The sequence below is a fragment of the Geotrypetes seraphini genome, chromosome 4 (assembly GCF_902459505.1).
Source record: "Geotrypetes seraphini chromosome 4, aGeoSer1.1, whole genome shotgun sequence".
Classification (NCBI taxonomy): Eukaryota; Metazoa; Chordata; class Amphibia; order Gymnophiona; family Dermophiidae; genus Geotrypetes; species Geotrypetes seraphini.
This window is the reverse complement of record NC_047087.1, coordinates 323,472,596-323,500,577: the sequence shown is the minus strand read 5'-3', so window position 1 is coordinate 323,500,577 and position 27,982 is coordinate 323,472,596. Positions and strand designations below refer to the sequence as shown.

Genomic DNA, 27,982 nt, shown 5'->3' with positions numbered 1-27,982 from the left:
AGACACGGTGCACCTGGAATGACTCTCGCGTGCAAGTGAGGGATATTAGGCAGACACGGTGCACCTGGAGGCTGGAATTGCACTCACGCATACACGGTGCACCTGGAATGACACCTGCAAGTGAGGCATACTAGGCAGACATGGTGCACCTGGAATGACTCTCGCGTGCAAGTGTGGGATATTAGGCAGACACGGTGCACCTGGAGGCTGAAATTCCACTCACGCATACACGGTGCACTTGGAATGACACCTGCAAGTGAGGCATACTAGGCATACACGGTGCACCTGGAGGCTGAAATTCCACTCACGCATACACGGTGCACCTGGAATGACTCGCGTGCAGGTGTGGGATATTAGGCAGACACGGTGCACCTGGAATGACTCTCGCGTGCAAGTGAGGGATATTAGGCAGACACGGTGCACCTGGAGGCTGAAATTCCACTCACGCATACACGGTGCACCTGGAATGACTCTCGCGTGCAAGTGAGGGATATTATGCGTACACGGTGCACCTGGAGGCTGGAATTGCACTCACGCATACACGGTGCACCTGGAATGACACCTGCAAGTGAGGCATACTAGGCATTTACGGTGTACCTGGAATGACTCTCGCATGAAGGTGTGGGATATTAGGCAGACATGGTGCACCTGGAATGACACTCGCGTGCAAGTGAGGGATATTAGGCAGACACGGTGCACCTGGAATGACACTCGTGTGAAGGTGTGAGTTATTAGGCGTACACGGTGTACCTGGAATGACACCTGCAATTGAGGCATACTAGGCATACATGGTGCACCTGGAATGACACTCGTATGAAGGTGTGAGTTATTAGGCGTACACGGTGCACTTGGAATGACACCTGCAAGTGAGGCATACTAGGCATACACGGTGCACCTGGAGGCTGAAATTCCACTCACGCATACACGGTGCACCTGGAATGACTCTCGCGTGCAAGTGAGGGATATTATGCGTACACGGTGCACCTGGAGGCTGGAATTGCACTCACGCATACACGGTGCACCTGGAATGACACCTGCAAGTGAGGCATACTAGGCATTTACGGTGTACCTGGAATGACTCTCGCATGAAGGTGTGGGATATTAGGCAGACATGGTGCACCTGGAATGACACTCGCGTGCAAGTGAGGGATATTAGGCAGACACGGTGCACCTGGAATGACACTCGTGTGAAGGTGTGAGTTATTAGGCGTACACGGTGTACCTGGAATGACACCTGCAATTGAGGCATACTAGGCATACATGGTGCACCTGGAATGACACTCGTATGAAGGTGTGAGTTATTAGGCGTACACGGTGCACTTGGAATGACACCTGCAAGTGAGGCATACTAGGCATACACGGTGCACCTGGAGGCTGAAATTCCACTCACGCATACACGGTGCACCTGGAATGACTCTCGCGTGCAAGTGAGGGATATTATGCGTACACGGTGCACCTGGAGGCTGGAATTGCACTCACGCATACACGGTGCACCTGGAATGACACCTGCAAGTGAGGCATACTAGGCATTTACGGTGTACCTGGAATGACTCTCGCATGAAGGTGTGGGATATTAGGCAGACATGGTGCACCTGGAATGACACTCGCGTGCAAGTGAGGGATATTAGGCAGACATGGTGCACCTGGAATGACACTCGCGTGCAAGTGAGGGATATTAGGCAGACACGGTGCACCTGGAATGACACTCGTGTGAAGGTGTGAGTTATTAGGCGTACACGGTGTACCTGGAATGACACCTGCAATTGAGGCATACTAGGCATACATGGTGCACCTGGAATGACACTCGTATGAAGGTGTGAGTTATTAGGCGTACACGGTGCACTTGGAATGACACCTGCAAGTGAGGCATACTAGGCATACACGGTGCACCTGGAGGCTGAAATTCCACTCACGCATACACGGTGCACCTGGAATGACTCTCGCGTGCAAGTGAGGGATATTATGCGTACACGGTGCACCTGGAGGCTGGAATTGCACTCACGCATACACGGTGCACCTGGAATGACACCTGCAAGTGAGGCATACTAGGCATTTACGGTGTACCTGGAATGACTCTCGCATGAAGGTGTGGGATATTAGGCAGACATGGTGCACCTGGAATGACACTCGCGTGCAAGTGAGGGATATTAGGCAGACACGGTGCACCTGGAATGACACTCGTGTGAAGGTGTGAGTTATTAGGCGTACACGGTGTACCTGGAATGACACCTGCAATTGAGGCATACTAGGCATACATGGTGCACCTGGAATGACACTCGTATGAAGGTGTGAGTTATTAGGCGTACACGGTGCACTTGGAATGACACCTGCAAGTGAGGCATACTAGGCATACACGGTGCACCTGGAGGCTGAAATTCCACTCACGCATACACGGTGCACCTGGAATGACTCTCGCGTGCAAGTGAGGGATATTATGCGTACACGGTGCACCTGGAGGCTGGAATTGCACTCACGCATACACGGTGCACCTGGAATGACACCTGCAAGTGAGGCATACTAGGCATTTACGGTGTACCTGGAATGACTCTCGCATGAAGGTGTGGGATATTAGGCAGACATGGTGCACCTGGAATGACACTCGCGTGCAAGTGAGGGATATTAGGCAGACACGGTGCACCTGGAATGACACTCGTGTGAAGGTGTGAGTTATTAGGCGTACACGGTGTACCTGGAATGACACCTGCAATTGAGGCATACTAGGCATACATGGTGCACCTGGAATGACACTCGTATGAAGGTGTGAGTTATTAGGCGTACACGGTGCACTTGGAATGACACCTGCAAGTGAGGCATACTAGGCATACACGGTGCACCTGGAGGCTGAAATTCCACTCACGCATACACGGTGCACCTGGAATGACTCTCGCGTGCAAGTGAGGGATATTATGCGTACACGGTGCACCTGGAGGCTGGAATTGCACTCACGCATACACGGTGCACCTGGAATGACACCTGCAAGTGAGGCATACTAGGCATTTACGGTGTACCTGGAATGACTCTCGCATGAAGGTGTGGGATATTAGGCAGACATGGTGCACCTGGAATGACACTCGCGTGCAAGTGAGGGATATTAGGCAGACACGGTGCACCTGGAATGACACTCGTGTGAAGGTGTGAGTTATTAGGCGTACACGGTGTACCTGGAATGACACCTGCAATTGAGGCATACTAGGCATACATGGTGCACCTGGAATGACACTCGTATGAAGGTGTGAGTTATTAGGCGTACACGGTGCACTTGGAATGACACCTGCAAGTGAGGCATACTAGGCATACACGGTGCACCTGGAGGCTGAAATTCCACTCACGCATACACGGTGCACCTGGAATGACTCTCGCGTGCAAGTGAGGGATATTATGCGTACACGGTGCACCTGGAGGCTGGAATTGCACTCACGCATACACGGTGCACCTGGAATGACACCTGCAAGTGAGGCATACTAGGCATTTACGGTGTACCTGGAATGACTCTCGCATGAAGGTGTGGGATATTAGGCAGACATGGTGCACCTGGAATGACACTCGCGTGCAAGTGAGGGATATTAGGCAGACACGGTGCACCTGGAATGACACTCGTGTGAAGGTGTGAGTTATTAGGCGTACACGGTGTACCTGGAATGACACCTGCAATTGAGGCATACTAGGCATACATGGTGCACCTGGAATGACACTCGTATGAAGGTGTGAGTTATTAGGCGTACACGGTGCACTTGGAATGACACCTGCAAGTGAGGCATACTAGGCATACACGGTGCACCTGGAGGCTGAAATTCCACTCACGCATACACGGTGCACCTGGAATGACTCTCGCGTGCAAGTGAGGGATATTATGCGTACACGGTGCACCTGGAGGCTGGAATTGCACTCACGCATACACGGTGCACCTGGAATGACACCTGCAAGTGAGGCATACTAGGCATTTACGGTGTACCTGGAATGACTCTCGCATGAAGGTGTGGGATATTAGGCAGACATGGTGCACCTGGAATGACACTCGCGTGCAAGTGAGGGATATTAGGCAGACACGGTGCACCTGGAATGACACTCGTGTGAAGGTGTGAGTTATTAGGCGTACACGGTGTACCTGGAATGACACCTGCAATTGAGGCATACTAGGCATACATGGTGCACCTGGAATGACACTCGTGTGCAAGTGAGGGATATTAGGCGTACACGGTGCACTTGGAATGACACCTGCAAGTGAGGCATACTAGGCATACACGGTGCACCTGGAGGCTGAAATTCCACTCACGCATACACGGTGCACCTGGAATGACTCTCGCGTGCAAGTGAGGGATATTATGCGTACACGGTGCACCTGGAGGCTGGAATTGCACTCACGCATACACGGTGCACCTGGAATGACACCTGCAAGTGAGGCATACTAGGCATTTACGGTGTACCTGGAATGACTCTCGCATGAAGGTGTGGGATATTAGGCAGACATGGTGCACCTGGAATGACACTCGCGTGCAAGTGAGGCATACTAGGCATTTACGGTGCACCTGGAATGACACTCGTGTGAAGGTGTGAGTTATTAGGCGTACACGGTGCACTTGGAATGACACCTGCAAGTGAGGCATACTAGGCATACACGGTGCACCTGGAGGCTGAAATTCCACTCACGCATACACGGTGCACCTGGAATGACTCTCGCGTGCAAGTGAGGGATATTATGCGTACACGGTGCACCTGGAGGCTGGAATTGCACTCACGCATACACGGTGCACCTGGAATGACACCTGCAAGTGAGGCATACTAGGCATTTACGGTGTACCTGGAATGACTCTCGCATGAAGGTGTGGGATATTAGGCAGACATGGTGCACCTGGAATGACACTCGCGTGCAAGTGAGGGATATTAGGCAGACACGGTGCACCTGGAATGACACTCGTGTGAAGGTGTGAGTTATTAGTCGTACACGGTGTACCTGGAATGACACCTGCAATTGAGGCATACTAGGCATACATGGTGCACCTGGAATGACACTCGTATGAAGGTGTGAGTTATTAGGCGTACACGGTGCACTTGGAATGACACCTGCAAGTGAGGCATACTAGGCATACACGGTGCACCTGGAGGCTGAAATTCCACTCACGCATACACGGTGCACCTGGAATGACTCTCGCGTGCAAGTGAGGGATATTATGCGTACACGGTGCACCTGGAGGCTGGAATTGCACTCACGCATACACGGTGCACCTGGAATGACACCTGCAAGTGAGGCATACTAGGCATTTACGGTGTACCTGGAATGACTCTCGCATGAAGGTGTGGGATATTAGGCAGACATGGTGCACCTGGAATGACACTCGCGTGCAAGTGAGGGATATTAGGCAGACACGGTGCACCTGGAATGACACTCGTGTGAAGGTGTGAGTTATTAGGCGTACACGGTGTACCTGGAATGACACCTGCAATTGAGGCATACTAGGCATACATGGTGCACCTGGAATGACACTCGTATGAAGGTGTGAGTTATTAGGCGTACACGGTGCACTTGGAATGACACCTGCAAGTGAGGCATACTAGGCATACACGGTGCACCTGGAGGCTGAAATTCCACTCACGCATACACGGTGCACCTGGAATGACTCTCGCGTGCAAGTGAGGGATATTATGCGTACACGGTGCACCTGGAGGCTGGAATTGCACTCACGCATACACGGTGCACCTGGAATGACACCTGCAAGTGAGGCATACTAGGCATTTACGGTGTACCTGGAATGACTCTCGCATGAAGGTGTGGGATATTAGGCAGACATGGTGCACCTGGAATGACACTCGCGTGCAAGTGAGGGATATTAGGCAGACACGGTGCACCTGGAATGACACTCGTGTGAAGGTGTGAGTTATTAGGCGTACACGGTGTACCTGGAATGACACCTGCAATTGAGGCATACTAGGCATACATGGTGCACCTGGAATGACACTCGTATGAAGGTGTGAGTTATTAGGCGTACACGGTGCACTTGGAATGACACCTGCAAGTGAGGCATACTAGGCATACACGGTGCACCTGGAGGCTGAAATTCCACTCACGCATACACGGTGCACCTGGAATGACTCTCGCGTGCAAGTGAGGGATATTATGCGTACACGGTGCACCTGGAGGCTGGAATTGCACTCACGCATACACGGTGCACCTGGAATGACACCTGCAAGTGAGGCATACTAGGCATTTACGGTGTACCTGGAATGACTCTCGCATGAAGGTGTGGGATATTAGGCAGACATGGTGCACCTGGAATGACACTCGCGTGCAAGTGAGGGATATTAGGCAGACACGGTGCACCTGGAATGACACTCGTGTGAAGGTGTGAGTTATTAGGCGTACACGGTGTACCTGGAATGACACCTGCAATTGAGGCATACTAGGCATACATGGTGCACCTGGAATGACACTCGTATGAAGGTGTGAGTTATTAGGCGTACACGGTGCACTTGGAATGACACCTGCAAGTGAGGCATACTAGGCATACACGGTGCACCTGGAGGCTGAAATTCCACTCACGCATACACGGTGCACCTGGAATGACTCTCGCGTGCAAGTGAGGGATATTATGCGTACACGGTGCACCTGGAGGCTGGAATTGCACTCACGCATACACGGTGCACCTGGAATGACACCTGCAAGTGAGGCATACTAGGCATTTACGGTGTACCTGGAATGACTCTCGCATGAAGGTGTGGGATATTAGGCAGACATGGTGCACCTGGAATGACACTCGCGTGCAAGTGAGGGATATTAGGCAGACACGGTGCACCTGGAATGACACTCGTGTGAAGGTGTGAGTTATTAGGCGTACACGGTGTACCTGGAATGACACCTGCAATTGAGGCATACTAGGCATACATGGTGCACCTGGAATGACACTCGTATGAAGGTGTGAGTTATTAGGCGTACACGGTGCACTTGGAATGACACCTGCAAGTGAGGCATACTAGGCATACACGGTGCACCTGGAGGCTGAAATTCCACTCACGCATACACGGTGCACCTGGAATGACTCTCGCGTGCAAGTGAGGGATATTATGCGTACACGGTGCACCTGGAGGCTGGAATTGCACTCACGCATACACGGTGCACCTGGAATGACACCTGCAAGTGAGGCATACTAGGCATTTACGGTGTACCTGGAATGACTCTCGCATGAAGGTGTGGGATATTAGGCAGACATGGTGCACCTGGAATGACACTCGCGTGCAAGTGAGGGATATTAGGCAGACACGGTGCACCTGGAATGACACTCGTGTGAAGGTGTGAGTTATTAGGCGTACACGGTGTACCTGGAATGACACCTGCAATTGAGGCATACTAGGCAGACATGGTGCACCTGGAATGACTCTCGCGTGCAAGTGTGGGATATTAGGCAGACACGGTGCACCTGGAGGCTGGAATTGCACTCGCATGCAAGTGAGGGATATTACGCGTACACGGTGCACCTGGAATGACATCTGCAAGTGAGGCATACACGGTGTACCTGGAATGACTCTCGCGTGCAAGTGTGGGATATTAGGCAGACACGGTGCACCTGGAGGCTGGAATTGCACTCGCATGCAAGTGAGGGATATTACGCGTACACGGTGCACCTGGAATGACATCTGCAAGTGAGGCATACACGGTGTACCTGGAATGACTCTCGCGTGCAGGTGTTGGATATTAGGCATACACAGTGCACCTAGAATGACACTCGTGTGAGGTATTACGCATACATGGTGCACTAGGAATGACTCTCGCGTGCAGGTGTGGGATACAAGGGGTATAGTGCACCTGGAATGACACTCGCCAGCAAGTGAGGGATATTAGGCATACACGGTGTATCTGGAATGACATTCGCGTCCAAGTGAGGGATACTAGGCAGACACGATGTACCTGGAATGACGCAGATCTGCAAGTGAGGGATATTGGGCATACATGGTGTACCTGGAACAATGCTGATCTGCAAATGAGGGATATTGGGCATACACAATGTACCTGCAATGACCAACTTGCAAGTGAGGGATATTGGGCATACAGAGTGTACCTGGAATGATACTGACCTGCAAGTGAGGTATATTAGGCATGCACAGTGTACCTGGAATGACACTGACCTGCAAGTGAGGGATTCTAGGCAGACACAGTGCACCTGGAATGACATTTCTGTGTAGGTTTGGCTGATTACATGTACACGGTGTACCTGGAATAACACTCACCTTCAGGTGAAGGATATTAGGCATACACAGTGTATCTGGAATGACACTCGCGTGCCACTGAGGGATACTAGGCAAACACAGTGCACCTGGAATGATACTCGCGGGAAGGGGTGGGGTATTAGGCATACTCAGTGCACCTGGAATGACACTCATCTGCAAGAGAGCGATATTAGGCTTACACAGCGTACCTGGAATGACATTCGCATGCAAGTGAGGGATATTACGCGTACACGGTGCACCTGGAATGACACCTGCAAGTGAGGCATACTAGGCATACACGGTGTACCTGGAATGACTCTCGCGTGCAGGTGTGGCATATTAGGCAGACACGGTGCACCTGGAGGCTGGAATTGCACTCGCATGCAAGTGAGGGATATTACGCATACACGATGCACCTGGAATGACACCTGCAAGTGAGGCATAAAAGGCATACACGGTGCACCTGGAATGACTCTCGCGTGCAGGTGTGGGATATTAGGCAGACACGGTGCACCTGGAGGCTGAAATTCCACTCACGCATACACGGTGCACCTGGAATGACTCTCGCGTGCAAGTGAGGGATATTACGCGTACACGGTGCACCTGGAATGACACCTGCAAGTGAGGCATAAAAGGCATACACGGTGCACCTGGAATGACTCTCGCGTGCAGGTGTTGGATATTAGGCAGACACGGTGCACCTGGAGGCTGGAATTGCACTCGCATGCAAGTGAGGGATATTACGCATACACGGTGCACCTGGAATGACACCTGCAAGTGAGGCATAAAAGGCAGGATATTAGGCATACACGTGCACATGGAATGACACTCGCGTGAAGTTGTGGGATAGTAAGCATATACGGTATACCTGGATTGACACCTGCAAGTGAGGGATATTACGCATACACGATGCACCTGGAATGACACCTGCAAGTGAGGCATAAAAGGCATACACGGTGCACCTGGAATGACTCTCGCGTGCAGGTGTGGGATATTAGGCAGACACGGTGCACCTGGAGGCTGAAATTCCACTCACGCATACACGGTGCACCTGGAATGACTCTCGCGTGCAAGTGAGGGATATTACGCGTACACGGTGCACCTGGAATGACACCTGCAAGTGAGGCATACTAGGCATACACGGTGTACCTGGAATGACTCTCGCGTGCAGGTGTGCGATATTAGGCAGACACGGTGCACCTGGAGGCTGGAATTGCACTCACGCATACACGGTGCACCTGGAATGACTCTCGCGTGCAAGTGAGGGATATTACGCGTACACGGTGCACCTGGAATGACACCTGCAAGTGAGGCATACTAGGCATACACGGTGTACCTGGAATGACTCTCGCGTGCAGGTGTGCGATATTAGGCAGACACGGTGCACCTGGAGGCTGGAATTGCACTCACGCGTACACGGTGCACCTGGAATGACTCTCGCGTGCAGGTGTGGGATATTACGCGTACACGGTGTACCTGGAGGCTGGAATTGCACTCACGCATACACGGTGCACCTGGAATGACTCTCGCATGCAGGTGTGGGATATTAGGCAGACACGGTGCACCTGGAGGCTGGAATTGCACTCACGCATACACGGTGCACCTGGAATGACACCTGCAAGTGAGGCATACTAGGCATACACGGTGTACCTGGAATGACTCTCGCGTGCAGGTGTGGGATATTAGGCAGGCACGGTGCACCTGGAGGCTGGAATTGCACTCGCATGCAAGTGAGGGATATTACGCATACACGGTGCACCTGGAATGACACCTGCAAGTGAGGCATAAAAGGCAGGATATTAGGCATACACGTGCACATGGAATGACACTCGCGTGAAGTTGTGGGATAGTAAGCATATACGGTATACCTGGATTGACACCTGCAAGTGAGGGATACTAGGCATACACAGTGCACCTAGAATGACATTCGTGTGAATATGTGGAATATTACGCATATATGGTGTACCTGGAATGATACTCGCATGAAGGTGTGGGATATTACGCATACACAGTGCACCTGGAATGACATTCGCATACAAGTGAGGGATATTACACGTACACGGTGTACCTGGAATGACACTCGCGTGAAGGTATGGGGTATTACGCGTACACAGTGGACCTGGAATGACACTCGTGTGCAGAGGTGGGATATTACGCATACATGGTGTACCTGGAATGACACTCGCGTGAAGGTATGGGGTATTACGCGTACACAGTGGACCTGGAATGACACTCGTGTGCAGGGGTGGGATATTACGCATACATGGTGTACCTGGAAAGACACTCACGTGCAAGTGAGGGATATTAGGCATATATGATGTCTGGAATGACACTCTTGTGCAGGTTTGGGATATTACACGTACACGGTGTACCTGGAATGACACCTGCAAGTGAGGCATACTAGGCACTCACGGTGCACCTGAAATGATACTCGTGTGAAGGTGTGGGATATTACGCATATACGGTGTAGCTGGAATGACACTTGCGTGAAGGTGTGGGATAGTACACATATACAGTGTACCTGGAATGACACTCGCGTTAAGGTGTGGGATATTACGCTTATACTGTGCACTTAGAATGACACTCGCGTGCAAGTGAGGGATATTAGGCATACACGATGCACCTGGAATGACATTCGCATGAAGTTGTGGGATATTATGCATACACGGTGCACCTGGAATGACACTCGCGTGGAAGTGAGGGATATTAGGCATATATGTTCTACCAGGAATAACACTGGCATGCAGTTGAGGGATACTAAGCATACATTGCACCTAGAATGACACTTGTGTGAAGGTGTGGGATATTTTGCGTACATGGTGCACGTGGAATGACACTAGCATACAAATGAGGGATATTAGGCATGCACGTTTTACCAGGAGTGACACTTGCGTGCAGGTGATGGATACTAGGCATACACAGTGCACCTAGAATGACACTCGTGTGAGGTATTACGCATACATGGTGCACTAGGAATGACTCTCGCGTGCAGGTGTGGAATACAAGGGGGATAGTGCACCTGGAATGACACTCGCCAGCAAGTGAGGGATATTAGGCATACACGGTGTACCTGGAATGACACTTGTGTGCAAATGAGGGATATTAAGCATAAACGGTGTATCTGGAATGACATTCGCGTCCAAGTGAGGGATACTAGGCAGACACGATGTACCTGGAATGACGCTGATCTGCAAGTGAGGGATACTAGGCAGACACAGTGCACCTGGAATGATACTCGCGGGAAGGGGTGGGGTATTAGGCATACTCAGTGCACCTGGAATGACACTCATCTGCAAGAGAGCGATATTAGGCTTACACAGTGTACCTGGAATGACACTCGCATGCAAGTGAGGTATATTAGGCATACACAGTGTAGCTGAAATGACATTTCTGTGTAGGTGTGGGGGATTAGGCATATACTGTGTACCTGGAATGACACTCGCGTGAAGGTGTGGGGTATTACGCATACACAGTGTACCTGGAATGACACGCATGTGACGGTGTGGAGTATTACACATACATGGTGCAACTGCAATGATACTCGCCTGTAGTTGTCTGAGATTAGACGTACACAATGCATCTGGAATGACACTCACCTGCAGGTGTGGGGGAATAGGCGTACACGGTGCACCTGGAATGACACGCCTGTAGGTGTGGGGGATTAGGCGTACATGGTGCACCTAGAATGACACTCGCCTGTAGTCTGAGATTAGGCGTACACAGTGCACCTGGAATGACACGCCTGTAGGCGGTAATTAGGCGTACATGGTGCACCTGGAATAACACTCGCCTGTTGGTGTGGGGATTAGGTGTACACTGTGCACCTGGAATGATGCTCGCCTGTAGTTGTCTGAGATTAGCGGTACACAGTGGTACTGAAATGACACTTGCCTGCAAGTGTGGGGGAATAGGCGTACATGGTGCACCTGGAATGATATTCGTCTGCAGTTGTGGGGGATTAGGCATACACGGTGCACCTAGAATGACACTCGCCTGTAGTCTGAGATTAGGCGAACACAGTGCATCTGGAATGACACTTGCCTGCAGGTGTGGGGGAATAGGCGTACACGGTGCACCTGGAATGTCACGCCTGTAGGTGTGGGGATTAGGCGTACACGGTGCACTTGGAATGACACTCCTCTGCAGGTGTGGGGTACTAGGCGTACACGGTGCACCTAGAATGACACTCGCCCTCAGGTGTGGGGGACTAGGCGTACACGATGCACCTGGAATGACACTTGCGTGCAGGTGTGGGCTAATAATAATAATAACAACTTTATTTTTATATAGCGCCATACCACAAAAAGTTCAAAGCAGTTTACAGGGGAAGAAACTCTGTACAGACAACGACATTACAGGGAACTTTTGAAATTACATTGGCATGTTAAGCTTAGTCAAGTTTATCTGGAAGTGTTTTGGAAGTACATCAAGGTTGAAGTGGGGTTAGAGAAATTTGTCAAAGAGATAAGTTTTGATTAACTTCCTAAACGTTTGGTACGAAAGTGTGTTTGAGATGAAGTTGGTTAAACATTTGTTCTATTTGCCTGCTTGGAATGATAACGTTCTGTTGAGGTATCTTTTGAGGGAACAGCCTTTTAGGGATGGAAAAGTGATCAATTAGGCACTGCGTGTATTAGTTGTGCCTGGGAATTCGAACTGGTGAGACAGATAGGTTGGGGATGAACCAGTCATGGTTTTGAAGCAAAGGCAAGCAAACGTAAAGCTGATCCTTGCTTCCACAGGCAGCCAGTGTCGTTTTTTTGTAATACGGGCTTACATGGTCTGATTTCTTGAGGCCATAAATGAGACGGACTGCAGCATTTTGGACGATTCTCAGTCATTTGATGTTTTTCTTGAGAGTATTCCAGTAGTCTAAGGTATTTAAAATTAGAAATTGAACCAGCAGTCGAAAGGAGAATAAATCAAAGTAATGTTTAATGGTACGAAGTTTCCATAAAGTGAGAAAGCATTTTTTGATTTGAGCGTTAGTGTAATCTTCAAAAGTCAAGCTTCAGTCCAGGGTGACGCCAAGGATTTTGGTTGTAGGATTAATTGGGTAGTCTGACCCATTTTGTCTCAAGGAGGTGTTCACGATCTTGTTATTGGGACTTGCCAAGAAAATCTTGGGTTTTTGGGGATTCAGTTTTAATTTAGAATACGTAGTCCAATGCTCTACCTTGGTAAGGACAGATGAGATGAATTGTTCTGTCTCTTGGGTTAATGAGGATACGGAAATAATTCTTATGTCATCCGCGTTGTCACCAGTCGGGCCCGCAAGGAGACTGCAGAGGGCCGCCGACAGGTGGCAGCACGACCCTGGCGTGGCTCCCAAAGGGGAGACCCTACACAGTAGTACAGTTCTCTGGTGTGATAAGAAACCAAAAAGCTTTCAGACCATTGCAGTAAGTTTATTTTAAAAAAACCCAAAACTGTTGTATTGGCTTTCACTCAACAAGCAAACAGTTCATAGGAGTCAATTTATAGTCCAACAAGCAAAATTCAAGCTCTGCCTCAGGTAAGTAACCTCAAGTTTATAATCATGTCCTGGGCAGCTCCATATTGCTCCCAAACAAGAAAAAGAAAAAAAAAACACTATTCCACTCCACTCTGTGGAGACCTGGGCTTTAGATTAACACAGTCCTGAGCTTCACAGGCCCTTGCAATTTAAACAACAAAAAAAACCTTCAGAGCAATGCAGTTCAAACTTTGCCTCTCGATCAAAGCAACTCTCCAATCCCTGGGGACTGGGAACAGAATTGCTGGGTTCACTTTTAATAATGGCTTTTAACAAGCACCCACAAAATTCCCAACCCGAGGTCTTCTGTGAACCCTTCCCAATTCTGGAAGTCACGGTCTTGCAATGAATGCAGCAAACAAAAGAAAAACAGCCCCCACTGCTGTGCAACAACAAAAAAACCTCTTCTCAAACACAAAAGGTAAATTGAATCACTGGCAGGAAATTGCCAAACTCACATCCATCTCCAGGCATTTCAAACGCTATGTTCATGCTTTCTTCTGGGGCTTCTAGCTCTGTAGTATCCTGGGATGCAGGATCTTCCCATTCCATGGGTTCTTGCTTGGTGCTTTGCCCTTGCCTGGCCAGAAGAGCCCTGCTGATCATGTGGAGAAGGTTTCATCTAAGGCAAGACAGTTGTTAGGTTGCATCCACAGGAGTTTCGTCAGCCGGAAGCCTGAAGTCATAATGCCGTTATACAGAACCATGGTGAGACTTCATTTGGAATACTGTGTGCAATTCTGGAGGCCACACTACCGAAAAGATGTGCTGAAAGTAGAGTCGGTGCAACGGATGGCCACCAGGATGGTCTCGGGGCTCAAGGATCTATCGTACGAGGAAAGGCTGAAAAATTTGCGGCTGTACTCACTTGAGGAACGTAGGGAGAGAGGAAACATGATCGAGACGTTTTAAGTATATTACTGGCCGTATCGAGATGGAAGAAGAGATTCTCTTTCTCAAAGGACCCTCAGCCACAAGAGGGCATCCGCTCAAACTCAGGGGCGGGAAATATTTCTTCACCGAGAGAGTGGTTGATCCTTGGAACGAGCTCCCGGTGCAGGTGATCGAGGCAAACAGTGTGCAAGAATTTAAAAGCAAATGGGATGCCCATGTGGGATCCCTTAGAGGGTTAAGCCAAGGGAACCTGTCACCAGGAGTGGGATCCCTAGGATAGTAGACTTGGGAGTGGGTCAGTAGAGTGGGCAGACCTGGTGGGCTATGGCCCTTATCTGCCGTCATTTTCTATGTTTCTATGTTTATCTGCCAGGTCTTCCTGAGCTGCCTGCTTCACAGTCTTTGAGAGCTGTTTTAAGCTGTTAAAGCCACTCCTAGTTTATGTGGCTGGGGCACAGGTTTGACTACTCTCTGGCTTCCTCTCAGTTTACTGGGGATATTACAGTTTGAGAACTGGCTGGACTTTCTAACGGAGTTTGCTTTCCTAACAGGCTCTGGCTCAAGAATAGGTTCTGGGTCAGTCAGGCTCATTCCCTTCAGGATAGGCAGCCCTGTCCTCTACTGTCTCTGAGGCTCTACCTTCAGCTGGTTTCCTGCCTCTGGGAACTGGTTTAGCACCTGACTTAATCCTGACAGGTTCATCCCTAGGGATGGAAATGTCACAGCGTATATGTACGATTTCAGTTTTAAATTGGATAACTTATTTCCAAGTGATGCCATGTAGATATTGAAAAGTGAGGGGGAGAGTGCACGGTGTACCTGGAATGACATTCGCGTGCAGGTGTGGGATTTTTCCTCCAGGAACTTGTCCAAACCTTTTTTGAAGCTGGAACAACCTCCCCGTGGACATAAAATCCAAAATAAACTATTTGAACTTTAGAAGAAAACTGAAAACATTCCTCTACAGCCACCGCCTTGGTAGAGAATGACACTTTAGTCTCCTCAGCAGTTATCCAGTCACTGACTTTTGTAGCCCTGTTCCTTTATCTCCTTCATGAGCTCCTTGCCTTGCCCCTCTTATTCTGTAAAATGCTTTAATGGCTTCTTCTGTAAGTTCTAAGTGTAACTCACCTTGAACCTTTATAGGCACAGAGCGATCCACAAATTTCAGATTAGATTAGATTAAACCCAGTTCTACTAGCCACTGTTACCACTTGCTCTAGGAAGGGGTTTGAGAGCTTAACTATTCAAGTTCAAGCCTCACAGCCTGCCTATGCTGCTACACTGCACAGCCCAGACCTTTCTCATCGTGCTCTATCTTTCCACTTTCACCTCATGATGCCACATCCCATTCAGTTTGCAACTGGGTTGGGAGGGAGTCAGAAAAAAAGACATTTGGTTTCTGTAGTTAGTAGCAGTCAGTGTGATAAGTAGCTGATTAAATTATTGAGGAGCATAAATAATTATATGTCACAGTAATGTAATAACACAGCACGCACTGAGATGCTGCATTAATATTGAGCACGGGGCAGAGTGTACGATCCTGGCAAGAAATTCACAGTAGAAGTGGGTTATGTCATCACTAAAGCTTATTCATGTTGTGTGTTTATTTCATTCCCCTGTGGATGACCATGCTCTTTCCCTTTTTAGCCTATGCAGGCGCATGAAATTGCTCGTAAACCCTACGGCTGAATATGGGAGAGAAGAAACCAGAACCTCTGGACTTTGTGAAAGACTTTCAGGAATATCTCACCCAGCAAACCCATCACGTGAACATGATCTCTGGCTCCGTGAGTGGGGATAAGGAAGGAGAGGTGCTTCAAGGGGGTATGTTCACCTCTGGATAAGATTTTTCTCTTAGCTTTTTAACAGCTGCAAATCTTGTAAAATGTGATCAGTTGATATGAGTGGGGAGTGGGGGTGAGAAGCTTGGGAATGAGGTCTTTGGTAGTGATGGATGAGAGGCTAGTGATGAACAAAGTTCATTTGAGATAAAATGGGATATACTGAACAAGGTGAACACTCTGAGCAGAGAAAATAAGCCATGATCTAGGAAAGTTTGAGGGGATGCTCAGCCTCTTGGAGGATGTGAAGATCAAGGGAACAGTTCACGATGAGGGAAATAATGTCCAGTTCTGGAGGCCATCCTAAGAGAGCTTATCAAAACGATGATGACTCTACACTAAAAGCCCAAGTAATGGCTTAAATACCTAAATATGGGGGAGAGAGCAGCATATAAAGATAGATTAAGCACAACAAGCAAACATTTTTTAGTGGAAAGGAAGTTTGAACTCGGATTTAACTTGTGTATTTGAGACAGGTACAGTAGGCATTTTCCTGTCCCTGGAGGGTTCACGGTCTCGCTTTGTACTTGAGGCAGTGGAGGGTGAAGAGACTGGTCCAAGATCACAAGGAGTCACAATGGATGTGAACCCTGGCTTACCCTGTTTTTTTCAGCTCCTAACAATTAGGCTTCTCTCTCACTTCTTGAACAATATATGGGGCTCAAAGTGGTTATACTGAAGAGAAAAAGAAACTCTTCCTGAAAGGGTGGTGGGTGCATGGAGCAGTGGTAAAAGCACAATTAATAAAGATAATTAAAGCAGGTGCAGGATAACCAAAGGATCATTCGTTTCCAGTGGATAAGCAAAGGGTATTGCCTCACAAATGGATGACATCATCCTGGCAACACCTTTCAGCACTTCAAAGCACGGGAAAGCCCATGCAGGATTTCCTAAGCACCACTTGCCAAATCAGGGCTGGGTGCATTGCAGAAACCTCTCCTCAAAATTCCAACTAAGTTCATAAATAAAAACGGGACAACAAAAACACTTCATTTTTTCCTCTCGTTTTATCTTCCCCCTCCTCTCCTTATTTTATTTTTATTTATACAATGTAATTTAAAAACTTGCCCTTCCCTCTTCTCCCCTTTGTCTTATATCAAGTTTTCAAGTTTATTAGGTGTCTTGATTAATCGCTTAATCAAACTTCTAAGCGATGTACACAATAAAATTACATTTGTTAGGGAACAATACACTACATACAAATACTTAAACAAGATTAAAGTACACACAGTTTAACATATTCTTAACATTAGGTAAGGAGGGATGAAATACAATTCATTAAAGTAAAGAAGAAACATTAAGGGAAAATACAAGAGGGTAATAAATAAAAAGATATAATAAAGTACAATGGAATAATAGGATAATAAAATTAGATTGCAAAGGCATCTTTAAAAAGGAAAGTTTTTAAATTACTTTTAAATTTCCCAAATTCCTTCTCCTCGCTTAAAGAAATAGGGAGGGCATTCCAGGTCTGCGGTGCAGTACATGAAAAAATAAATTGTCGTCTCGTGTTAATGATTTTCAGTGAGGGAATAGACAGTAAGTTTTGTTCGTTAGATCTTAAAATTCTCCTTGCAGAATATGGAACTAATAGCTTAAATAAAAATGCGGGGGTCATATTGTATAGCGTTTTAAAGATGATTATACACAGTTTGTAAGTTATTCTGTGAATAACTGGAAGCCAGTGAGCATTTTTGAGAAGTGGTGTTATATGGTCAAATTTTTTGGATTTGGTTATTAGTTTAATTGATGCATTTTGTATAATTTGCAGACGTTTTATTTCATGTAAAGCAATTCCTTTAAACAAAGAATTGTAGTAATCGATTTTAGACATCACCAAAGAGTGAATCAGTATATTGAGTGATTTGGGACATAGAAATTTAGAGAGAGAGCGAATTTTACGTAACCTAAAAAAGGTAGTTTTCACAATGTTACTAATGTGGTCATGAAAGTTAAGTTTATTATCGAAAATTACCCCTAAAATTTTAATATTTTTGACCGATTGTAGGGGAATAGAATAGAATAGAAATGGGAGTAACAAGAGGGAAACTATCCTTCCAAGGAAAGAGCATGACATTAGTTTTTTTGATATTAAGTGCCAATCTGTTTTTATCCAGCCAATGATGAATTAGGTCAAGTTTTTCATTAATAGCCGAAATTTCCATTATGTTATTGTTATTTAGAGGATGCAGTAAGTAGCTGTATGTCGTTAGCATAGGCAAAAACATGAAAGCCTACAGATTGGCATGTCATTAGTGGAGCAAGAAAAATATTGAAAAGTAAAGGTGAAAGAATAGATCCTTGGGGAACCCCATGTGTAATCTGTGAAGGTTTGGAGGAAGATTCATTAAAAAGAACTGTGGATGTGCGATCACTGAAATAAGATGTAAACCAAGCAAGAACTTCATCTGAAACCCCAATAGATTGGAGTCTGTTAAGAATAAGTTGATGATCAATCATATCAAATGCTGCTGAGAGATCAATAGAAGTTAACAGCACCGATTGATGGTGATCTAAGAAATATTGAATAGAAGTTGTCATGCCAATCAGGGTGTGTTCCGTGCTGTGGTGCTGTCTAAAACCAGTTTGATTCGGATGTAACACGTTAGTTTTTTCTACAAACTCTGAAATTTGGTTGAAAACAATTTTTTCTGTTAATTTTGCTAAAAAGGGGATGTTAGATATTGGTCTATAATTAGATAGATCATCGTGACCAATATTTTTATCTTTAATAATGGGGCGAATATATGATTTTTTCCAATCCAAGGGCACAGTGTGTTGGTTTAAACTTTCGGTAACTAATAAATGAATCAAAGGTCCAAAGATGTCAAAATATTCACTGCACAACAAAGTTTTTGCTTCCTGAACACTGCTGGGTGTTTCTTATAGAATTTTGGGTGCTGATCATGAATATTACATCAAAAATTACCCATCACGTACCATTTCAGAGAAATCTTCAATTTTGTCGTGATTTTTTCTTATATTTGGATGCAAACAATTTTTTCTCCCATAAGTGTCTTATCAACAACGGTTTGTGCCGCCTGGGTATGTCCATGCATAAAATCTAGCCAGGTTGGAAGCTGTTTTATGGAAGATGACATCCTGGGCATGTCTGGGCAGGTCTGAACGAGCTTGCGCTGTCTCACCATGCTATAATGGTGGCTTCCATACACCGATCCTGCTCATTTGGTTAATATAGATAGTCCGTGTGTGTATATAGTATCAGTATAGTAAAGTATAGTAGTATAGTAGCTGTAGCAATATAACAGTAAGTAAGCTTGATGCTATAGACGTTTTGGTGTCGGGCAATATGTCTCGTCGGTGTCGTAACAGCCGCGACACATTCTGCTATATCTGTGGGGAATATACACTTACGCCTCAGAGACGTTCGATGACTGCCCTTGTAAAGAAAGCCTATCATCTGTATTTTGGCTGCAAAATAGGTGATCAAGACAAGCAATGGGCGCCTCACATTTGCTGTGCGACATGTGCTGTTAGTCTGAGAGCCTGGCTCAGAGGTACTCGAAAGACGATGCCATTTGCTGTTCCGATGATATGGCGAGAACAGAAAGACCATGTGACGGACTGTTATTTCTGTTTGACTAATGTGTCTGGTTTCTCTGCCAAAAACAAGAAGTCAATTGAATATCCTAATCTGCCTTCAGCAATGAGACCCATGCCACATGATGACAGTCTTCCAGTTCCGAAACCACCAGAGGATTGGACCTTAGACGAACCAGATGAAGAAACTGCAGTGCAGGGTTCTAACAGTGACATTGACCCGGATTTTGAACCATCCTCATCAGGCGATCCACATCTGATAACACAGTCCGAATTGAACGATTTGGTCAGAGATTTGGGTCTGTCAAAAGCAAAAGCTGAGCTGCTAGGTTCGAGACTGCAGGAATGGTGTTTGCTATCACCAGGTACGAAAATTTCTGTGTTTCGAGACCGGCATCATGATATAACCAAATTTTTTGCACAAGTCGACAGTCTCTGTTTCTGTTGTGACATTGAAGGATTGTTCTCGGTCTTTGGTTGTGATCACAACCCGGAAGAGTGGCGTCTTTTCATTGATTCGTCAATGTTAAGCCTGAAAGCTGTTCTGTTGCACAATGGCAACGTTTATCCTTCAGTACCTGTTGGCTATGCAGCACATATGAAAGAAACATATGAGAATATGGAAATGTTACTAAAGTATGTCCAGTATACCAGGTATAACTGGAATATCTGTGGAGACCTCAAAGTCGTTGCTCTGTTACTAGGACTGCAGCTTGGCTATACAAAGTACTGCTGTTTCATCTGCGAATGGGACAGCCGAGACAGAGAGTCGCACTATTCTAGAAAGAACTGGCCACTCCGTAAAAAGTTAGTTCCAGGACAGAAAAATGTAGCACATGAATCGCTTGTTGACCCGACAAAGATATTTTTGCCTCCTCTTCACATTAAACTGGGACTCATGAAGAATTTTGTGAAAGCAATGAACAAGGAAGGGGAAGGTTTTCGTTATTTAAGACAGATGTTCCCAAGAATAACTGATGCCAAGATCAAAGAGGGTATTTTTGTTGGCCCCCAGATCAGACATGTTATGAGTGACAAGCGATTTGAAGATCTGTTAGTTGGGCCGGAAAAAATTGGCTGGAAAGCCTTGAAAGACGTTGTTGACAATTTTCTGGGCAATTACAGAGCCCCAAACTACATTCAGCTGGTAGACAAACTTCTCAAAGCATACAAGAGAATGAAGTGCAATATGTCACTCAAGATTCATTTCCTCCATTCACACTTGGACTTCTTCCCCGCAAATCTCGGTGCTGTGAGTGACGAGCACAGTGAAAAGTTTCATCAAGACATAGCTACGATGGAGAAACGATACCAGGGCAATTGGAATCCGTCAATGCTTGCCGACTATTGTTGGATGCTACAACGTGATGCACCAGACACTGAATATAAAAGAAACTCGGGAGCAAAACACTTTTAATTCTGTTTCATTTAGTCGCTTGTGCGAAACGTAAACTTGACTATATATTTTATTGTCAGTAAACATAAAAATGTCTATTTCTCATAGTTCTTACGTGATGCAGTAAAACCAAAACCATATTTGAGCATACCAAGTTGGTACCTGTCATAATCACCAAAAACTTTTCAGGAATCAAGACTTAACCAAAAAATTGTTGTGCAGTGGAATTAGAGGTGGTATTTGATCAGCTTTAGAACCTTTGATATTCAGAGTTTTTAGAGTAACTTCAATCTCATTTAAGCTAGGTATTTTGAATTTTGAACATTTAGAAGATAGTAAGTCTGGATTAACCTGTTCAAGATCCTTTGAAAGTACCGTATTTTCGCGGATATAACGCGCGCGTTATACGCGTTTTTACCTACCGCGCATACCCCTCGCGCGTTATATGCCTGAGCGCGGTATACAAAAGTTTTTAAACATAGTTCCCACCCCGCCCGACGCCCGATTCACCCCCCCAGCAGGACCGCTCGCACCCCCACCCCGAACGACCGCTCGCACGCGCTCCCACCCGCACCCGCATCCACGATCGGAGCAAGAGGGAGCCCAAGCCCTCTTGCCCGGCCGACTCCCCGACGTCCGATACATCCCCCCCCCGGCAGGACCACTCGCACCCCCACCCCGAAGGACCGCCGACTTCCCGACAATATCGGGCCAGAAGGGAGCCCAAACCCTCCTGGCCACGGCGACCCCCTAACCCCACCCCGCACTACATTACGGGCAGGAGGGATCCCAGGCCCTCCTGCCCTCGACGCAAACCCCCCTCCCCCCCCAACGACCGCCCCCCCCAAGAACCTCCGACCGCCCCCCCAGCCGACCCGCGACCCCCCTGGCCGACCCCCACGACCCCCCCACCCCCCTTCCCCGTACCTTTGGTAGTTGGCCGGACAGACGGGAGCCAAACCCGCCTGTCCGGCAGGCAGCCAACGAAGGAATGAGGCCGGATTGGCCCATCCGTCCTAAAGCTCCGCCTACTGGTGGGGCCTAAGGCACGTGGGCCAATCAGAATAGGCCCTGGAGCCTTAGGTCCCACCTGGGGGCGCGGCCTGAGGCACATGGGCCCAACCCGACCATGTGTCTCAGGCCGCGCCCCCAGGTGGGACCTAAGGCTCCAGGGCCTATTCTGATTGGCCCACGCGCCTTAGGCCCCACCAGTAGGCGGAGCTTTAGGACGGATGGGCCAATCCGGCCTCATTCCTTCGTTGGCTGCCTGCCGGACAGGCGGGTTTGGCTCCCGTCTGTCCGGCCAACTACCAAAGGTACGGGGAAGGGGGGTGGGGGGGTCGTGGGGGTCGGCCAGGGGGGTCGCGGGTCGGCTGGGGGGGCGGTCGTAGGTTCTTGGGGGGGGGCGGTCGTTGGGGGGGAGGGGGGTTTGCGTCGAGGGCAGGAGGGCCTGGGATCCCTCCTGCCCGTAATGTAGTGCGGGGTGGGGTTAGGGGGTCGCCTAGGCCAGGAGGGTTTGGGCTCCCTCCTGGCCCGATATTGTTGGGGAGTCGGCGGTCCTTCGGGGGGAGGGTGCGAGTGGTCCTGCCGGGGGGGGGGGATGTATCGGACGTTGGGGGGGGGCATCAGGCTTTCAGGATGGGGACAGACCTTCAAGGGGGGACAGGACTTCAAGGGGGGACAGTGCACGGAAAGTCAGGGGGGGTGAACGGAGAGTCGGGACAGCGCACGGAAAGTCAGGGCAGTGCACGGAAGTCAGGGGGGGTGAACGGAGAGTCGGGACAGCGCACGGAAAGTCAGGGCAGTGCACGGAAGTCAGGGGGGGTGAACGGAGAGTCGGGACAGTGCACGGAAAGTCAGGGGGGGTGAACGGAGAGTCGGGACAGCGCACGGAAAGTCAGGGTGGGCGAAAGGAGCGTCGGGCATCATGTGCGGTATACCCGTGAGCGCGGTATACAAAAGTTTTTGTACATGTCATTGTGATTTCTGCGCGCTATACCCGTGTGCGCGTTTTACACGGGTGCGCGTTATATCCGCGAAAATACGGTAGTAAATTATTTGTAAATGATTTCCTAATGTTAATGATTTTTTTCAGTAAAATAATCAGCAAGTTCTTGAGCTGTGGGAACTGTACTGCTTGATTCACATTGTTTTTTATTGTTCGGTGTTATATTATTGAGGATGGCATAAAGAAGAGAAGGATTTTTAGCTTTTAATATTTTTTCGGAATAGTACTTCATTTTGGTTTGATTTATTTTTGCTTTATAGAATTTTGCATGTTCACTGTATGTTAGAAAATTGTTTTGGGTTTTATCTTTCCTCCACATTCGTTCGAGAGATCTTAATTGTTTTTTAAGAAGTAAGAGTTCTGCAGTAAACCAAGGGTTACGGATTTTACGAACAGAGATGATTTTATTTTGTATTGGAGCAAGTTTATTTATGGTAGATTGAATGGCCATATTCCACAGGTTGGTTAAATCATCTATTGAATTAGTGACTGATTCAGAAAAATCTAATTTAAGTGTTGCTTGTATTGAATCGGATGAAAGTTCTTTAAAATTCCTAAAGGTGATTGTTTGTTGTTTAGTATTGGATTTGATATATGGACTAATATAGGCTAATGAAATCAGATGATGATCTGACCATGGGACTGGGAGGCAACAATTTAAAGAGAAATTGTTTCTTTCAGATGTTGTTATTAGAGCTGTGTCAATAGTATGACCAGCTTGATGTGTTGGTTGTGTTATTAATGAACATAAATCTGATTGGTTAATATATCCTTTGTAATTAAGTCTTTGTATCGCTCTTATTCCCCCATTTTTATTTTTTGCTTTTAATATATATAATTTATTTTATATATATATATATATATCATTTGTATTTCTTACTATTGTAAACCGACCAGATACTTGTGATGGTCGGTATATCAAAATATTGATAAACTTGAAGTGCAGAAAGTATAGCTCATGGATCTTTCCAGGCCCTATGTGTGTGTACCTGTCTGTGTTTGTACCTATGTAACCTGTGTGTGTTTGATTATAGCTCCTGTTTTGAAAAAATCAACCTTTTTATTGCCACTTTGTGCCAAAAATACATAAAGCATTCCATACCCTTAGGGGCTCATAAAAAAAAACAACGTCTAAAAAGTGTCCTAAATGGGTACTTGGACGATCAAAAAGCTTGATCGTCCAAGTACCCATAATCAAAGCTGGTTTTAGACGTATCTAAAACCAGCTTAGGCCTTTCCTTGCCTCTAAACGCATAGAGTGAAAAGAGGCATTTTTAGAGGAGGGGGAAGGGCGGACGGTTGGTGGGAGGTGGACCGACCTAGACCTAGGCGTACAGCAGGTATAACCAGACATTTTGACAGGTTGCCTAGTCGGCAATTATACGTTTTGACTTAGACCAAGTCAAAACAGGTATCAGTGCCAAAAAAGGGGCCACTGAGTTGATGGCGGCTGGCGTGATCAGCTCAACGGCCTGGCAACCTCCCACCGCAACCATCAGGGCAGGAGAGATGCCTCATCTCCCCTGCCACAATAGCGATACCACCAAGTGCCGCCAAACGCGGCACTTGGGATTGCTAAAGCGGCAGGAGAAATGGCCCATCTCTCCTGCCGCAATCCACCCCTCCCCTGGTCCGTTCGGGCCAGGAGAGAGCCCAAGCCATCCTGGCCCCGCCGACTACGATCGGGGCAAGAGGGAGCCCAAACCCTCTTGCCCCACGGCACCCCGAACCTTCCCTGACTGGATCGGGGCAAGAGGGAGCCCAAGCCCTCTTGCCCAGGTGAACCCCCTACCCCCCACCCACACTAAAATACAGGCAGGAGGGATCTCAGGCCCTCCTGCCCTCGACGCACCCCCCCCCCTCCCACGCTCGCCTCCCCCCCCAGAACCCCCAATCGGCCCTCCCGCGAGACCCCCCTGCTGACCCATGTCAGCGGGGCCAGGAAGGCTTGGGCTCTCTCCTGGCCCGATCGTTGTGGGGGGGGGGGGTGGATTCTATAACCGGTGTTGTTTTTGACAGACACCGGTTACAGAATCCAGCTTTTAGGCGAAGGACTGGCTCATCGTTCGCCTAAAAGTTCTTTTTTGGGCATTTGGGAGTTAGGCTTGTTTAGGTTGATTATATATTGTTATTGTAGAAGTAGTGGTGGTGGGCGTTTAAACAGCTGAACGTAGAGACAGGCCATTATCAAAAAAACCTCCTTTTGGACGTTTGTTTTGATAACGGACATTTTCCCTGCTTCTACTTTCAACGTTTAAGGCCTTAGGCCAAAAGGGGACTTAGACTTTTTTTTATTATGCCCCTCTTAATCTTCATCTTTTCCTCTGATAGAGAAATGGGGAAGTTCATGAAGGCTACATATCAAGCATAATGCATGACGGCCTCTGCTGCTTGAGAGGGTTTTTAAGGCCATAGGCGGATGAGCTAACCAATTTTTGAGATATAAGAATTGCCATACTAGGACAGACCAAAGATCCATCAAGCCCAGTATCCAGGTCCCAAGAACCTAGCTAGATCCCAAGTAGTAAAGCAGATTCCTAGTGCAATGTGCCTAGTGGTCCTGAGCGGTTTGGTTATGCATCTGAACCTGCAAGTTGCTTGCAGAATGCTGTCAATCATTTTTGAACTCTGCCTCCTTCTCAGACAGCTGCTCCTGCCACCTCAGTTTTTTTTCTGCAAGCAAGTTGCTCAGAAGTGTTTCTGCTCTGCACAACTTTTTTTAAATGGGCACAGATGTTGTGTGTGTTTAACCCATGCACATCTGTGCCAATTAAAAAAAAAAAATCAACCTATTCTTTTGGCTATGAACAGTTGAGCAGCAGGAGACTGCTTCAGGGCTTCCCTTGCCAGCTCTGCACATGTCAGTCATTTTCTTCAACGACTTATCAGTTAAGGTTATGGCCAAGTTTCCAAGTTTATTTGTTATTCGATATACCGTATATCAAGCATTAGCTAAGCAGTTTACATTAAGTTTTATATAAAAATAATGACTTAAAATGAAATAAAACTCTGGGAAACATCATTCACTGTTTTCAAATCAGACAATTAATTGGCCCCACAGATTTTAACAATGTTTTTTGTGCATCTGGCCCTTAATCTGGTATTACAAGGTGGCACAAGCCCTTGTTGCCTTAGTTAATTCAAGTGTATGCTCATAAATTGTGGATTTAGTGGGATCTCATAAGTTTAAACATATCCTGTGGCTTCCTCATTAATTTTGTCAACTTTCTAATGATTTACCTCCTATTCTATTTTCTATTACTGGGATTCTCTTTTTTTACCCAGTGAGCTTCCTTTGTCCTGTCGGACTTCTCTGGCTTTTAATCCTTTGTTCCCATCTGGGATGCACAGTGCTGTGTTTTTTCTCGTTGGTCTTGATATCTGGGGGCAATTTTATGATTGAGTTTATTTGTTTTGAAACTTTGAGAGAAGAATACCACCTTTCACCTTCCAATAAATATGCTTACACTCAGCTTAAATATTTAATTACACATCCTTACATTCGTAAGATTGTGCTTTAAGAAATAAATTGGGAGTGGGAATTGGGTGTGTCTATCATGGAGAATGATTGGAAGGTGATTGAAAAGGCCTTCTTGAAGTAATCTGTGGCCTTTACTATAAAGGAAAATGCAATTAAAGTGGAATTGCATCATATGTTCCCAGGAGTTTCTCTTACTTGCTGGAGAGGATGCCTGGATGCTGGACCATGGGGCATCTGTTGACCTGTCGCAAAGCCCAGGCTTATTGGAGATCTGTTCAACATTGTCTGCAAAGTTGGATTGGTTGCCTCATTTGATGACATCCGGCTGTCTTCCTATGTGGGACAAATTCATCTGGCTAAACTTGTAAACAATCTTTATTGGTTCAACAGGCTTGTCATGGTGCCCGGTTGAACTTAGATAAACATTGGAAGCATCTCTGTGATATGGAGCATTTGGTTGCACTTCATAAACAAACCATTTTCTAAATGGGAAACTCTGGGTTCCTTTTATGCTTGCACAAAGTTATTGAAACAAGACCCCAAGTTTATGAACGTTTGTCTTTGGAGTGTTCTCACTTTGAAGTGCTGTACACCAGTGTTCCTCAACTTCTTCAAGCCAAGTACCTCCCAAGCCTAACAAATACCAACCAAGTACCCCAGCCCAAGCTCCGCTCCTGACTTCACCCCATAATAATAATACTAATTGTAATGCAAGTTCTTCCATCCATTTTTCATATACACACAATATAATCTTATTCTTTAGCATCTCTCCAGACCAGTACAGTTCACTGATCGGTAATAGATCACCATGACCAGCAAGTGGAGACTGAGACAAAACTTTTGGCTGTAATACTAATATCTGTGCTTCCCTCTATATAACCAGTCAGTTCTCAGTTTCAAGCAGGTGGTTGGTAAGCTATGCCAGTCTTCCCTTGGTCAGTGTAGGGCTGTTGGAATTTGTGTAGTGCTCCTTGCCCCCGTCTGGTGCTGGATTAAGCTTGGGGTACTCTTTTGTGTGTCCTTCCAACCTTGGGGGTATCACACTCGACGGGTTTCCTCCACTTCACCCAAATTTTTTCTAGAGGTG

The 27,982-nt window shown here is 47.2% G+C and overlaps 1 protein-coding gene across 3 annotated transcripts in view; it reads left to right on the top strand.

Annotated features, from left to right (window-relative positions):
• Nucleotides 1-27,982, top strand: part of IKZF5 (IKAROS family zinc finger 5) — a 113,677-nt gene that overhangs the window by 401 nt on the left and 85,294 nt on the right. For all 3 annotated transcript variants that reach the window (XM_033940998.1, XM_033940997.1, XM_033940999.1), the window contains exon 2: nt 16,256-16,432. In XM_033940998.1, the coding sequence (XP_033796889.1) occupies nt 16,300-16,432 (133 nt within the window). In that variant the 5' untranslated portion in view covers nt 16,256-16,299. The remainder of the gene's footprint in view (nt 1-16,255; nt 16,433-27,982) is intronic.